This window comes from Talpa occidentalis, unplaced genomic scaffold (genome assembly GCF_014898055.3).
Source record: "Talpa occidentalis isolate TD23 unplaced genomic scaffold, MPIMG_talOcc4v2.1 talOcc4.9, whole genome shotgun sequence".
Lineage (NCBI taxonomy): Eukaryota > Metazoa > Chordata > Mammalia > Eulipotyphla > Talpidae > Talpa > Talpa occidentalis.
In genome coordinates this window covers 8,244,419-8,261,249 of record NW_023605305.1, presented here as the reverse complement: position 1 = coordinate 8,261,249, position 16,831 = coordinate 8,244,419, and the positions used below count along the sequence as shown (strand labels likewise).

Below are 16,831 nucleotides of genomic sequence, written 5' to 3'. Positions count from 1 at the left end.
ACTCCAAAAGTTATTTTTATAGCTGAGCTATCATTGTTTTAACTGTATATTGGGCTTTCATGACCAGTGTTTTGTAAGTCAGTTGCTCTTCTTATTAGGGATTTTCTTACTTATACAGAAAAGTATACATGTTATTTCTTTCATTTTAAGTGTCAAGAAATAAGAAGAGACAGTCACTTTAATATGAAAGTTTTATATACTTTCATCTGATTAAGATTAGGATATATACCAACTTTTATTTATTTTGCAAATTTATTTTAGCTAAAACTTCCATGATATATTTAACACAGACATGAAAGCCCTATTCAATGCATGTCCCAGCAGAAGGGCATTTTCAAAGAAGTCCAGAAAAAAAAATTAAGGTAACTTTATCTCATTAACTTTTGACTTCTTGGATAATTATAAGAATTACTACACTATGTAAATTGCTGTGCCCAAACAATCACATTTTAAAAATAAAAACGGAATTCTTAAAAATAAAAGCCATTTAGGAAATTTAGCTAATTAATAATGGTTATTTTATATTCTTGTTACAAAATTCCACATAATGTTTAAAATACCTATTCCTGATTCAATTTGTTAATGCAGCTACTTAATGGTTACCAAAAAACATGTTCTCTTAGATTGTAGCTAAGATTTAAATATACATAGTTGCCTATGACGAAATTAGGCAACTTTGGAAACTGTAGATACTAAGGTTGCCATTAGCAATAGCAACAATAAAAAAATTTTAGTAGGATGTGAATATTTGAAAACAACACAAAAACTATTGCATGTGCAATTAGACATACGCAATTATGTGTTAATATTAAAACCAATTCCAATTCTAAAGAAATCTTAAATTCTCTATTTTTATAGCAAACTAGAACTCATTTCCTGAGTTTCCAAAAGATCATTTCACCTGAATCTCAACCTGAGGTTGAATTTCTTCTCAACCTTATCTATCTTCTATCGAAAGAAATTAAGGAATTGCAAAAGATGAGAATTAAAATCTCTCCAGTGAGGACTATCTGGAAAAATCTTACAACTAACACTATGTCCCCAATACATGCCTAGATTCCAACTCTCCACCAATCTTCATTTTTTTACCCGCCATTTCACTAAGTAGTAATCATAGCTTCCCAGGCTGTTTTTTGCTTTTTACTGCTATTATGAAAAGCAACTGGCCTGACCAAAAAATGCAACATCTTTCCTGCTGAAGTGTATTAAATGACTTTTTTTCTTTTTTACTTATTACTTTTTGGAATTTGAACAGATATTTCAATGTCTAGCAAACAAGCTTTCTTTTGAGACTTCAGACAAAAATTTGCTAATTCAGTTAGAACCCTATCAAATATAAATCAGTGAAAGCTGTTATTAATGATATATAACAGAAGCAATAGTTCTAAGAATTACTGCTACAGCTGATATTTTATAAATATGCAAAGTTCTTATCCATTAGGAAGATAACAGAAGGCAGGCACAAGAGCTAGCAGAGCTGAAATCTAATAACTATTCTTTGATTCATCTATTAGTACTAAATACTTCTAGAGTTAGTGGGGGGAAAAAGAGAGAATTTGACTTGGGTTAGGAGAGGGGCTAATATACACAGGTCAGGACATACCAACCTTTTCCAAGTGTGGAAACACGACCTATAATCCCAATTAAATCTAGGGAGAGAATTGTGAACATAACTTCCCCAATTTTGGCCCCTCTTATGGGGGTAATCCACCTTCTTAATGGGCAAGGGTGTCAAATGATATTTAGATGAACCACAAGAAAAAAAAAATCTTAGTGACCAGATAAATAATTCCACTGGAAGCAAGTAGTCCCAGACAAACTGTACTCTCAAACCCCCAGACTTCTTTCTTGATATAGTAGACAATTTATAAATTGATCCACATTCACAAAAATTTCCAGCCCTAAGTATCAATCAGGCAGCTGACAGAAGAGGAGATATCCTCTACGATTCCACCAAATGAGGAAGGCACACTTGCTTGCCAATAGTTCACTTTTGTAGCCATCCAGAACAGTCAATTTTGATTGCTGTATCCACAACTGATGTAACCACGTGTTCAGGGCTACAGTACTTTATTGGACAGCAACTTGCTTAAGAATCAAGATAATAATCCTCTTCCCTGGGCTAATGGAATCTTGACTGCACGACATCCCATACATTCCAACAATTAGAAAAGAATGGCTATAATTCCAGAATTTGGGAATGTCCATCATCTCAATTTTTCCCCATTCCATCAAGGAGTATAATTCCAACATGGAAACTGTGTAGATCCAAAATGGAAAAAGCAAGCATTGCCTTCACTCTTCTTCATCCAAGTACACATTTCCAGGTTTAACGTATTGTTTGTAGAATCCAAGCGATTGAATCATTATGGTCTGTTAGGATGTTTTTATGACAATCCAATTTATTTGTACACTTTATGTAGTGAAAACTGAGAAGCAGATTATCAACTTCTAAAGAATGTGTAGACTCTCATACTCCAGAAATATTCCATATAGTACAACCACAAAATCTGTAGCCAAGTAGCTCCACTGGGTAAAAGGATATATCCAAAGAAGGCCTTAACAATATCCAAGAGAAGGAGTAATTAATTCTAGAAGACAGGTAACTCCAAAAATGATGCTGCCATCATTTCCATCATCTTCCTCTTTATATCTCAGGAGTAAATATCCAATCAGCTGCAGGAAATATCCTCTACGATTCCATAAGATACCAGCCACTGGGATAGAAATTGCTTCTGTTTCCAACCCAAAATAGGAAACATTGAGAATGCCCAAAACTTTAAATCCATCTGGGGCCCCTAAATATGAGTTTCTGTTTCTCACCAAATCAAATACAAAATACCTGCCTACAGAAACCTTGGAACTTACCCATCAAGTCTCCGCTCATAACGTCCTTCTCGTGCATGAAGTGATGGTGGAGGGCCATAAGCAGGCCCTCCACCACCTCCTCTGAACCCAGAAACCTCTCTACTACGAGATGCTATGGAAACTGTATCATCCAATCCCCGAGCAGCACTCGGAATGGTGCCTGGTTCATTATAATCCGTGCGTAGGTCTCTATCTCCCATTTTGTTGACTGAATTGTGAGCTTTCTGTGCACTTTTGATGTCCACAAAATCCACAAAGGCAGCCACTCCTCCTTCAGATCCCCTTTTGGGGAGAATTTTGACACTTTCCACACGGCCATATCTGAAAAAAATAAAGTCAACATTATTACTGGATAGTAATACTTTTCCAAAAACAGTTTTTGAAAATTTTATATTTTTAGACAACTTAAACTTCACACACACACACACAAGGGGGGTTGCAAAATGACATTTAAAATGGTTTGTAGGGCCTCCCCCGTGGCGCAGCGGTTGAGCGCTGGGTTGCGAAGCTGCCCGCAGCCTCTGCGGCGCCGGTTCGATCCCTGGCTGCTCCCCGGCCACAGGAGGAGGGTCCCACATGGCGCGCAGACCTCTCCTGCCGCCCACTGCTCCCCTCAGCAGTGTACTTCGGTCCTTCTGCCTGCTCTGCTCTCACCCTCCCGTGCTTCTGACTATACCCAGTGCATGTATAAACAAACAAACAAAACAAATAAATAAATAAATAAATAAAACATGCCTCTATTAAAATAAATAAATAAATAAATAAATAAAATGGTTTGTAGGGGGCCTCCCTAGTGGCGCCAGGGGTTAAAACGCAGCCTATGAAGCTATCCGCAGCCACTACAGCATGAGTTCGATCCCCAGCCAGGGAGATACCCACATGGCCCAGCAGACCTCTCCTGACTCGCCCACTGCTCCCCTCAGCAGTGTATTTCAGTCAATCTGCCAGTTCTGTTCCCCACTCTGTCTCTGGTGAATCCTCTCACCCCCTGCCTCTCTGGCCTGTATCCCAGCTCTTGTATGCATAAATAAATAAATCTTTTAAAAAAAAATAAAAATCAATCAATCAATCAGTTTTTAGGCAGTTCTATTCCCCAGACTGCACACTTGGATCTATAGTGGTGCCTTTTTTTCTTTCTCCTTTTCCTAATAAACCTTCCTTTTAAAATACAATTTACACTCAAATTTGCCTTTCTGGGAGAGCAAATGTTTACAAATATTTTAATCACATATTTTATTGCTCTCATTTCTTAAATATATTTACTACCCTTTTCCTTTACAGAACAATTAGCTAAAATAAATCTCAGAAGTTTTTTTTGCAATTTTTACATTACAAAGATATTGAATCTAAGATCGATCAAAGTAATTTTGAAATCTTAAAAGTATACACTGCTATTTTATAGATTTCATTTTAACTTTTAAATAAAAGTGACCTTACTGAAAAATTTAAATGATTTCAAAAATAAATCTAAATATTTTGTGTGCCCATTTGGAAATGACAATTTTTTAGTATCTTTGCTGCTGAAGCAAACCAGACAGTCTAATTTTTTAAAGTAGTTTTTTACAAGAGATTAAAAGAAAACTGCTCAAATTTATAATTTAGGTATAATTAAAGCTTTTTCATAAAAATAAATCTGAGAAAATCTTTTGAAAGGCCATATGTTTTTATTTTTATTCCAAAATGTTTACTATGACTGTAAAGAAAAAAATTTAAGGCACTGTTTACATTTTGAAGCTTCACTGTGAGAAACATAATTGTTTGGGATAAAAAATTCATGAAAATTCTGTAAGGTCATTAAGAGTTAATTACATTTCATGTACTTGTAATTTGGCATTTAGAAAGTCAAGCACTGCACTTCCAAATATAGTACTCTTATTTGCTGACAATCCAAGATCACAATTTTATACTTCCTCTGAAAAAGTTGACAAAAGGAGAACTTTCCGTTTTATATCATGTAGTATGATCTAAGTTATTATCTCTTATTAAGGAAAGCATAATTCTAAAAGCATCTTATTAGGCAACTAAACTAGAAGTAACACAGTTATTTGATGTAAATGAACTTATAAAAGGATCATTTTTATATAGGAAAAAATTACAGACATTGAAATAGTTCTTTTTCCACACAAACATCAGGCATTTAAAAATAATTTTCAAAAAATAAAAAATAAAAATAATTTTCAAGGTATCTGACAAAGGACATACCTAAAATACAAGAAATCTTACAACTCAACCCATCTTTTAAAATTTTTTTATTATCTTTAAAATGTTTTTTTAATATAATTTTGGGCTTACATTTTACTCCTCTGTATGTGCACATGCCCCACTCACCTTCCACCAAAACACCCATGCACAACACCTCACTCAAAGAAGATCCAGTAGGCAGACACACACAAGAAAAGATGCTCAAATCATTAATCACTAGGGAAAAGCAGATCAAATCACAATGGAATACCACTTCACACCCATAGGATGGCTATTATTTAAAGACAAATTGTTGGCAAAGATGTGGAGGAATTTAAACCTGTGGCTATACTTGACAGAATTGCAAAATGGTACAGCCACTGTGAAAAAGTTTGACATTTTCTCATAAAGCTAAGCATAGAATTACCATATAACCCTACAATTCCATACTAGATATATACCAAAAAAAAAAAAAAACCTGAAAATTGGGACTCAAACTGATATGTACACCAATATTCACTGCAGCGTTATTCAAAATAGCCAAAAGATGGAAACAACCTAAGGATCATTGGTGAGTAAATGGATAAATAAAAGGTGGTATATATACACAATGGATTATTTTGACATAAAAAGAAGTGACGCTTTGATACCTGTTACTAACATGGACAGACCTTACAAACATTAAGTAAGTCACACAAAAGGAAAAGTATTTGTGATTACATTTATATATTTGTCATCTAAAATAGATAAATTCATAGAGACAGAATGTAGAATAGAGGTTACCAGGGGCTGGAGGAAGGGGGAAGTGGGGAGGCTTAATGAGTAGTTTCCATATGAAATGAAAAAATTCTAGGAGGAGGCAGTAGTGCTGTTACATAACATTATAAATTTAGTATCAGTGAATTGTACTTAAAATGGTTAAAACCAGACCTCCCTGGTTGCCCAGGAGTTAAGATGCAACCTATGAAGCTATCCACAGCCACTTCAGCACGAGTTCAATCCCCGGCCAGGAAGCTACCCACATGGTGCAGCAGACCTCTCCTGTCTTCCCACTACTCCCCCTCAGCAGTGTATTTGAGTAGATCTGCCTGTTCTGCTCCCCACTCTGTCTCTGGTGAGTCCTCTCAACCCCCACACCTTCTGGCCTGTACCCCAGTTCTGGTATGCGTAAGTAAATAAATCTTTTTTAAAAATGGTTAAAACAAGAAATTGTCATGCATATTTTAACACACACAAATCTATACCATTCTTAGATACTGAGAAGACAAAAAATATCCAAACTTTAAAAAAAAAAAACAAAAAACTTGTAACTGCATAAACATAAAAACTTAGGTGGGCAAATATGATCTGATTTTGTCTGCTCTTACCAAAACCATACATTTCTTGCAGTATTCATTAACCTCTTTATAATGTCTAAGGAACTTAAAAAACCTTAGGGCTGCCCTGATGGCACAAGGGGTTAAGATGCAACCTACAAAGCTATCCACAGCCTCTGCAGCACGAGCTCGATCCCCAGGCAGGGAGCTACCCACATGACACAGCAGATCTCTCCTGACTCACCCGCTGCTCCCCTCAGCAGTGTATTTCAGTCAATCTGCCTGTGCTGTTCCCCACTCTCTCTGGTGGATCCTCTCATCCCCTACACCTCTGGCCTGTACCCCAGCTCTTTCATGTATAAATAATTAAAAAAAAAAAAAACTTAAAAAACCTAAAATAGCAAACAGGTGAGAACTGACAGCTAATAAATTTGTGCTTAATTTCTGTAAGTTGTAATATGTAACAACCTGATGTCTTCAAAAACACAAAAAATATTAAATTGGTTCATCAAAAATCTTCCCCATCAAAAGATAGTAAATTGGCCAAATATACTGAATGTAAGTTTTCAAGAGAGAATTTAAAAATTGTGCAAAATATTGCCAGGTTTTCTCAAATGTTTGCTCTTACCATTTTACAATTTATATAATAAACACTGACTGTTCTTACCAGTTCCCTGAGGAATATAATTTCAGTCTATTAATGGCCTCAGCTTTTACTCTTGAGAGCAATGTAACAGAGTGGAGAAAAGGCATGAGAATATGAGAAAAGAGACTCTTCATTGTGACCCTGATCAATTATTTAATTATATGGTTTCTAATATGCACTGTTCTAGGCACTTGATGCTTTTCAGGGAACAAAACAAAGATCCCTAGTCTCACAAAGTGTATTTACAATGTTCAGTTTCCTGATAGGCAGAATGAATATTCCTCCTATTCTAAACTGTTTTCATCAGCTCCAGGAGAAAGCCACTCCCATGAATTTCCAAAGCAACACCAATTGCTAAGCATCATTAGCATGCTTAAAATTTACTGAATTCACTCAAAATCCCTTCTTTCTAGAAGGTACGATATTCAACCAATATTGGCTAGGTTTACAATAAGAACGCAACACATCATCTTAATCCCAGTTTTTGCAATTAACTCTACATAAGTGAGAGCAGAGTCCCAAAGTGGACTTCATTTTCATACAAGTTCTATTACAGAAAACAATCTTCCCCATCATTCCTGAAACATGGCAAGTCCATTCCACTGATGAGATATGTAGTACATTCTAATTCTGTATCTTCTTTGCTCAGTTAACCTCAAGGAGTTAAAAGACCACATCTGAATATTTTAGGAATACTGCTCTATTTCCAGGTAAAGACATCTTCAGTGGCTGTCAAAAGTTTCAATGTTGTGCAATTCAGGTGCAGGATTGTATCTAAAGAGCATATCAGCCTCTTTGAAGAGCTATGCAATTAACCTAGCAACCCATTAATCTAAAATCCAATGCATCAGTTTTCAAAGACCACATACCTGATCTCACTACCCAATGGTGCACTGCCCACTTTCCTACCCATCAAACTCATCATGGCCAAGCTGTTTCTTATTCAAAAGCAAATGACCAAGTAGAAACAGTCAAAAATCGAAAAGCAAATGAACATGACATAAGTGATATCATGAAGATTCAAAATCACTCCTTTTTCAAATTCAGAGAATTGGGTCATAGACATATCCATGACAACCACCAGACTATATCCAATAATGGAGTAAGCACAACACTTGGTTTACCTTTTTATAGCAGAAACTTTTTGAGAAAGAATTACCAATTTATAAATCAACATAGCTCATCTTCCATTTCGACCAAAAGACTGGTTTCACTTCTGCATCAGACCTTTATTTGAATTCCTATACTGGTGAGTAGAAATACTTCTAACAGACCAAAATACAGAATTCCTAGAAACCTAAATATTTCAACAACATTTAAATGAACCAGCCACATAACAAAATAAGCTGTTTTAATCATTTTAAGTGTACAATATTTTTTAAAAAGGTGTACAATTCCAATCTTTTAAAAATAATCAAAATTATTACTTGTCATCAACAAAGATAGATATGAAAGCTACCTCACTCACAATTACTGTGCTACCCCATACTTCAACATATTAAAGGCAGTGTAGCTCCGAATCACACACTTAAATTGTAAAACTCCTGCAATTTGACAGAAACAAATAAGATGGCAGGATATGACATGTGATCTATCTCATTATAAAAGTTAAAATAGGGTCTTTCCCTGGTGGTGCAGGGGTTAAAGTCTCTGTGTTATCAAGATATTGCCAGCCACTGCAGCATGAGTTCAATCTCGGCTGGGGAGATGACCCACATGGCACAGCAGACCTCTCCTGTCTTTCCCACTGCTCCCCTCAGCAGTGTATTTCAGTAGATCTCCCTGTTCTGCTCCTCTTACCTCGCCCCGCCACACCTCTGATCTACACCCCAGTTTTTGTATGCATAAATAAATAAATCTTTTTAAAAAATAAACAAATAGCGGCCTCCCTCACCAGGGAGGGTGAGCACCGCAAGGGGTTAAGCACCGCAGTAAGAAGCAACTCTCAGCCTCTGCAGCGTGAGTTCGATCCCTGGCAGGCCAGGGAGCAACCCACATGGCGCAGCGGACCTCTCCTGACTCACCTACTGCTCCCCTCAGCAGTGTACTTTGGTCAGTCTGCCTGTTCTGTTCCCCACTCTGTCCCTGGTGAATCCTCTTACCCCCAGCATCTCTGGCCTGTACCCCAGCTCTGGTATGCATAAATAAATAAATCTTTAAAAAATAAATTTATAAGCAAATAAACAAATAAATAAAAATAACGCGGTTAATAAATCCCTAAAATGATGCTCACATCATTAGTGTTTAAGGGAAATAACAAACTAAAGCCACAATAAGATACTACTTCACACCCACTATAATGACTATTAAAAAGAAAAAAAGATAGTTAACAAGTGATGATGAGGATAAGGAGAAATCTAAATCCTAACACATTGCTATGAGATTGTAAAATGGTGTAGCCACTTTGGAAAAACAATTTGGCAGTTTCTCAAAATGTTAAACTTAGAATCACCATAAGCCAGCAATTTCACTCCTAGTATATATTCAAGAGAACTGACAACAGATGTCCACATAAAAACAGGTACAGAAATGTGCATAGGAGTAGTCATAATTTCCCCAAAATGGAAAAAAACTAAATGTCTAACAACTAATCAATGGGGTATAACATTTGGCAACACAAAGGAATTAGAAAAGGGCCTCCCTGGTGGCCCAGGAGTTAAGTCGCAGCACTATGAAGCTACCTGCGGCCACGGCAACATGAGTTCGAACTCCAGCCAGGGAGGTGACCCACATGGTGCAGCAGACCTCTACTCTCTCGCCCACTGCTCTCCTCAGCAGTGTATTTCAGTAGATCCTCCTGTTGTGCTCCCCACTCTGTCTCTGGTGAATCCTCTCACTCCCCGCACATCTGGCCTGCACCCCAGCTCTTGTATGCATAAATAAATCAATCTATAAAAAAAAAAAGGTCTTTCCAATTTTCTACACAATTCCAATGTTTTAGAAATTTATGCCACCCAATAAGAAATGTGGCATGAAATTAATCCCACCAAGTTAAAAAAAAGAGTCACTAGTCTCTACAGTAATCGTTCCTCTAGAATTTTTTTTTTAAAGATTTATTTATTTATAAGAACCGGGGTGCAGGCCAGAGGTGTGGGAAGGTGAGAGGATTCACCAGAGGCAGAGCGGGGAACAGAACAGGCAGACTGACGAAATACACTGCTGAGGGGAGCAGCGGGTGAGACGGGAGAGGTCCACTGCGCCATGTAGGTTTCTCCCTGGCTGACCATGATTGAACCCACACTGCAGAGGCTGCGGACAACCCCACAGTGCGGGCTCAACCGCCTGTGCCACCATGGAGGCCCTAGAATTTTTTTTTTTTAAGATTTATTTTATGCATACAAGAACTGGCGTAAAGGTCAGAGGTGTGGGAGATGAGAGGATTCACCAGAGACAGAGTGGGGAGCAGAACAGGCAGGCAGACTGAAATACACTGCTGAGGGGAGCAGCGAGTGAGTCAGGAGAGGTCTACTGTGCCATGTGGGCAGCTCCCTGTCCAGGGATCAAACTGGAACTCCTGCGGACAGCTTCATAGGTTGCGTCTTAACCCCTTGCGCCACCAGGGAGGCCTCCCTCTAGAATTTTTAAAAAGCCTTTTCTACAAACAAAAAGTCCTTTAGGAAGAATCCTCTGAGAAAAACATTTTAAAAATCAATTTTCGGGCCTCCCCGGTGGCGCAGCGGTTGAGCGCTGGGTTGCGAGGCTGCCCGCAGCCTCTGCAGCGCCTGTTCGATCCCTGGCTGCTCCCCGGCCACGGGAGGAGGGTCCCACATGGCGCGCAGACCTCTCCTGCCGCCCGCTGCTCCCCTCAGCAGTGTACTTCGGTCCTTCTGCCTGCTCTGCTCCCTGCTCTGGCTCTGGTGAATTCTCTCACCCTTCTGTGCTTCTGACTGTACCCAGTGCTTGTATAAATAAATAAAAATAAATCTTTAAAAAAAAAATCAATTTTCAATATGAGCAACAAAAATGTCACAATCCTGTGAGACTCAAAGCTGTGATCAAAAAAAAAAAAAAAGCTTGAAAGTTTTTTTTTTCCCTACATCTACTTTAGAACAACAAAGGAAACTAACGTTGAAAAGGAATACTCTGTCAAAAACCACCTAGGAAATGGTTACTTCACAAGAAAAAAACAGAGGAGGAAGTTGTAAGGAAGAATAACCAGTATGTCCTTATATTCCATAGGTTAGTATAACAAAGCACACCTTTTAAAAGTTGCAATAGAATTTAAAATTATTTGAGACTGTAGAAATACAGTTGACCCAGGAAGCCAAGTTTGACTGAAGAGCATAGCTGGTTACAGAATGACTCATTTCACCGGAGTAGCTGACACACCAAGTTCTGAATGATGGTTACATAGCATTGCTAGATATTATCTAGATATTGCCAGATATTCTTCTATAATCTAAGTGATCATTAATATGCTTTTTAAATCTTCAAGGCATGGGGGCCCCCCTGGTAGCACAGGGTTTATAAAGTCTCAGTGCTATCAAGTTATCACCAGCTACTGCAGCATGAGTTCGGTTTCCCCTCCACCTAACCCTCAGGGGGCAGCAGTCCTCTCCTGTCTTTCCCCCTGCTCCCCTCAGAAGTGTATTTCAGTCAGTCTGCCTGTTCTGCTCCCCACTCTGTCTCTGGTGAATCCTCTTCCCGCCCAACCCCTGTACCTCTGGCCTACACCCCAGTTCTTGCATACAGAATAAATAAAATAAATCTATTTAAAAATTCCTACAATCTCACCCACTCAAACTTACGGGAGACACTGAGTGTACCCACTCTATATAAGTAGCTTATTTTATATAAAGTGTGCATCACATAGTAATTGAATTTTAGAAGTGCTCTATAAATGAGATTTTTGCAAATTTTCTTTGATGAAAGCTGAATTCATCTATAAAACAGAAGTCAGGCGGTTCTTCCTGCCCGCTTGTGTCTATGCAAATGTCTCTTATTCTTCTGTCCCTTTGCTAATAAACCTGTTCTTTAAATAAAAAATAAAGTCAGCACCCATCATGACATTTAATTCTAACTATGGATACATTTGCAATTCATTTCATTGGAAGAATTCAAACTGACTAAAAGGAACAACCTTAAAATCTAAAGATTCCTTTATTTCTAGGATAACAGCAAGGGGAAGAGGAGAATGTAAAAATAAAAACCAACCCCCATTATAAAAACAGCAGTTCTAACCATGTACGTTTACAATGAGAAGGAGCAGTGCCAAGCTATTCATAGGGCATAATCTTTGTTTTGTTTTCTAAAGTTCTTTGCTGATTTTAACCGTTTTATGTCAAAGCTAAAATTAGTACTTATTTCTTATCTTAATAACTTGTCAAAACCAATGGTCTTGGCCGTTTTATACCACAGACTACTTGAACAGTCTGGTGAAATTTAGAAGCCCTTTCTCAGAATATTATTAAATTCATAAAATGCACAGGATTACAAAGAAAACCCATTATACAGAAATACAACTATCAAAAACATTTAATAATTGGCCAATTTTTACAAATAGAGTTAACATAAAGAACAAACAGTGACTTTAACATATCACAGTACAAAAAAAAAAAATCACAGGATAAGCACGAAGTCAACAAAACCAACTGATAAACGGTGTAAGAAACTCTACAAAATAATCAACCTAGTTTCCAACAAAATAAGGTATAATGAGATTTGAACCTGCAGATTAAAAGACCTACATACTTCAAATGTCCATCAAAAAATAAATTGCGGGGCCTCCCTGGTGGCGCAGGTGGTTGAGCCCAGCACTGTGAAGCTGTCCGCAGCCTCTGCAGAGCGGGTTTGATCCCAGCCGGCCGCGGAGATACCCACATGGCACAGCAGACCTCTCCTGTCTCGCCCGCTGCCCCCCTCAGCAGTGTATTTCAGTCAGTCTGCCTCTCCTGTTCCCCGCTCCATCTCTGGTGAATCCTCTCACCCCCCCACACCTCTGGCCTGTACCCCAGTTCTTAAATAAATAAATCTTTTAAAAAATAAAAATAAAATAAATTGTGGTATCTTGACTGTAGTGGTGGTTACAAGGACATCTATATTTGTCAAAATTCAACAAAATAAGTACATTTTACTATGCAAATACCTCGGTAATTTTTTTTAATGTTGCCCCCCCAAAAAGGTCACCAATCACAATTTGTGTACCTTATTTAACGTTAAGTTTTTAAAAAGATTCTTTTTTTAAAAAAATCATCTATTTAGGGCCTCCCCGGTGGCGCAGCGGTTGAGCGCTGGGTTGCGAAGCTGCCCACAGCCTCTGCAGCACCGGTTCGATCCCCGGCCACCAGCGAGGGTCCCACATGGTGCGCAGACCTCTCCTGATGTGCCCACCGCTCCCCTCAGCAGCATACTTCCTCAGTCTGCCTGTTCTGCTCCCTGCTCTGGCTCCGGTGAATTCTCTCACCCTCCTGCGCTTCTGACTGTACCCAGTGCTTGTATAAATGAATAAATATATTTTTTTAATTATCTATCTATACATGCAAGAACTGGGGTATAGGCCAGAGGTGCAGGGAGTGAGAAGATTCACCAGAGACAGAGTGGGGAGCAGAATAGGTGTATTTACTAAAATACACTGCTGAGGGGGGCACGGGTCAGATAAAAGAGGTCTGCTTCACCATGTGGGTCAGCTCTCTGGCAGGGGATAGAACTCATGCTGCAGTGGCTGGAGATAGCTTGATAGTGCTGAGACTGCAACTCCTGCACCACCAGGGAGGCCCTTAAAATAGATTCTTAAGACAATTACAAACTTGAATACTGACCAGGTACTTGAAAAAAGAGAGTAATTATTGGCATTTTAGTATAAGAATACTTTCTACAATATTTTCTAGAAATAAATATGAAATATTTACAGATAAAATGGCTATAATCTACTTCAAAACAATACAAATTATACAAATTCCAGCACTCTGGGGCTTGTGCCAAGGAATAAGAGACTTAATGCATTAAGAAACCCCCTGGATGGGGGCCAATAGCACAGAGGGGAGAGGAAAAGAAATAAGGTTGAGTGAGGTCAACTAGGTTTTGGGGAAGGTAGGCACAGAGTAAAAATTTTGCCCATAAACCACACAAAAGGGCGACTGACTGGATAGTTGTGTTGTACCAATACTTATTTCCTGACTGGGAGGACTGCATGGTGCAATGCAGAAGAATGTCTTGTTGGGGAAGGTATGCACTAGAGAGTTTAAGGGTGAAAGGACATCAGTCAGAAAAGACAAGAGAGGGTAATAGAGTAAATGTGTCAAGTTTTCAACAATTGGGGAATTTGGTCAAGCTATGTGGGAATTCTTTGTATCATTCCTGAACTATTTCAAAATAATTTTTAAGTGGAAAAAAAAGTAACAGGATGAAAATGCATCTAGGCATTGTTAGGCCTTCATTCTAGTGCAGCAAATGCAACCTTCTCAAGGAGGCCTTCCTCATCACCACCGTCGCCACGGGCTCCCCGCCTTTATTTTTCTTCCTTTATTTTTCTTCGCAATGCCAGATGAGCCGTGGCTGATGGTTGTTGCAACTGAACGACGGGTACATGAGATTCATTTATTATTTTTTCACTTTTGTGTAAGCTTGAAATTATCCAAGGTAGAAGATTTATTTTTATTTATTTATTTATGCATATAAGAACTGGGGTGTAGGCCAGAGGTGGGGGGGGGGATTCACCAGAGGCAGAGTGGGGAGCAGAACAGGCAGACAGATCTACTGAAATACACTGATGAGGAGAGCAGTAGGCCAGACAGGAGAGGTCTGCTGAGCCATGTGGGTCAGCTCCCTGGCTTGGTGGGGGATCAAACTCTTGTTGCAGTGGCTGATGATAGCTTGATAGTGCTGAGTCTTAACCCCACCCCCCACCCCGCGCCACCAGGGAGGCCCACCAAGGTAGGACTTAAAATATATATATACACAATATATATTGATCATATAGTAATATGTATTTATAGGGTTCTTTATATTCTAAAAGCCTACTGCAATTTCTAAGTTGTGGTGAGCATATAATGAGATACATGCAACAACTGTAATAAAAAAAATACCATGATTTGTGTTGGTGGTTAAATCACAGGCACTTCTCAAACCACCATATTGGTTTTCCTCATCTTAAATTTTGAAGAAATACTAAATTTGGATAAGTTTTTGAAATTAAAAATATAACACTTTCCTATCCAAGTTTAAGCACATTCTCAAAGGTCTAGATAATACTTTTCAATGAACATTCTAACATCCTTTTTGATATAAGGTGATAAGTGGTTTCATTTTCTTTCTTTTAACCCAGGGTGACTTTTAAGTAATCTTGAACCCAAAAGAACTGCAGACAACATAATTTTGTTGTTGGTTTGTTGTTTTTTTTTTTTTAAGTTGAGAAAAAACTACCACCTATCAATTTCCTGACTTACAAAAGATGCAAATCACTGTATGCCTAATTGTTTTGTAAAATACAAAATTGCTTTTAATATAAACACCCTAGCTTTTAAATCAAAAGTATAAAATCATAGAGTGAAAATAAACAAAATCACTGAGTCAATTTTAGTAATCAAATTAACTATAAACGTAGTTTATGCAAAAGCATAACCATGATAGGAATAGAACAAATCAATAAAAGGTATAATTAGAAAATCTCCCTTTGTCAATGTTCTCAACTAATCCAAACGCAATATTCAACACATGAAAAGACATAGGCCCCTAGCGTTCAATGCTGAGCTTAAAATCTAGCACCAGGTGTACAGGAACAAGCAAGAAGTGTTTCTTACTTGAACTTTCCCACAAATATCCCATAACTAAGAAATGGAGCCCTTTCTTATTATTGCATATTACATAACAAATAAAAATTTTTAATGTGCTAGATTTCAATTCATCTCTTTACTCAAAATAAAGTTCTAAGTAAGTAAATGCAAGCAATCACCAAATTTAAGTAGTGTCTTACAGGCATCCCATTGTGAGGTTTTTTATGTGCTTTTAATTTTCAGCTTGGCAGACAGAGATAAATGAGGGGGAAATCTGAACAGAGCAATACTTTAAAAATATATCGAGAGGGCCTCCCCTGGTGGCACAGCGGTTGAGTGCTGGATTGCAAGGCTGCCTGCAGCCTCTCCAGTGCCAGTTCATATCCCCGGCCACCGGCGAGGGTCCCACAAAAATAAAAAAAAAAAAAAAATATATCGAGAACACCTTTTCACTGCAAAACATATTTCTACATACTAAAGACCTAGATGTCACACAAAAAATTACATAGTTTCTGCAACAATGATTTAACTATCCTAACTAGTTTCCACAAGAGAATATGCTATTTTTGCTTAAGGGAAACAACAATTAAAAAAATAAAAGTAAAACAAGTAGCAAAGGGTAGACATACAACTGATGCTAAGTAAGTAACATTTATTTCAAATAATCCAATAATGAAATTCTGGAGCCAAATTTAATGAAATATACACTCAAAGTGTTTTGGGACTACAATGTTTATTCTAAATACTGTGCTCTACTTAACTACAGCTCAAACACCATATTCTTAAAAGCATGGAACAAATAAAATCTCCAATTGGGTGTTAGTTTTCGTGAAATATTTAAAGGTTGTTTTTTTTTTTTTTTCCAATTTAAACAAAATTTCAAATCAAGGAGAAAGTGAGACTTGGAAGGCTATTTGGCAAAACTTTCACATTACCAGTACTTTCATAACTTTTATCTAAACCTTCCCAAAGTATTTGTGCTCAGAGGATTAAAAATGTTTCAAAATCAAGCCTGAAAGCTCTTTACAAGCATAGCAAACAATACAACGCCTGAGCAACTGGGAGTTTACAAGAAAGGTAGCTGGAAAAGGTGCCCTCTATCCAAGTCA

At 37.9% G+C, this 16,831-nt stretch overlaps 1 protein-coding gene across 1 annotated transcript in view; it reads right to left on the bottom strand.

Annotated features, from left to right (window-relative positions):
- SPEN (spen family transcriptional repressor) overlaps positions 1–16,831 on the bottom strand; it is a 74,639-nt gene that overhangs the window by 53,566 nt on the left and 4,242 nt on the right. Inside the window, exon 2 of the mRNA XM_054691748.1 lies at positions 2,869–3,189. Coding sequence (XP_054547723.1) covers positions 2,869–3,189 — 321 coding nt within the window. The remainder of the gene's footprint in view (positions 1–2,868; positions 3,190–16,831) is intronic.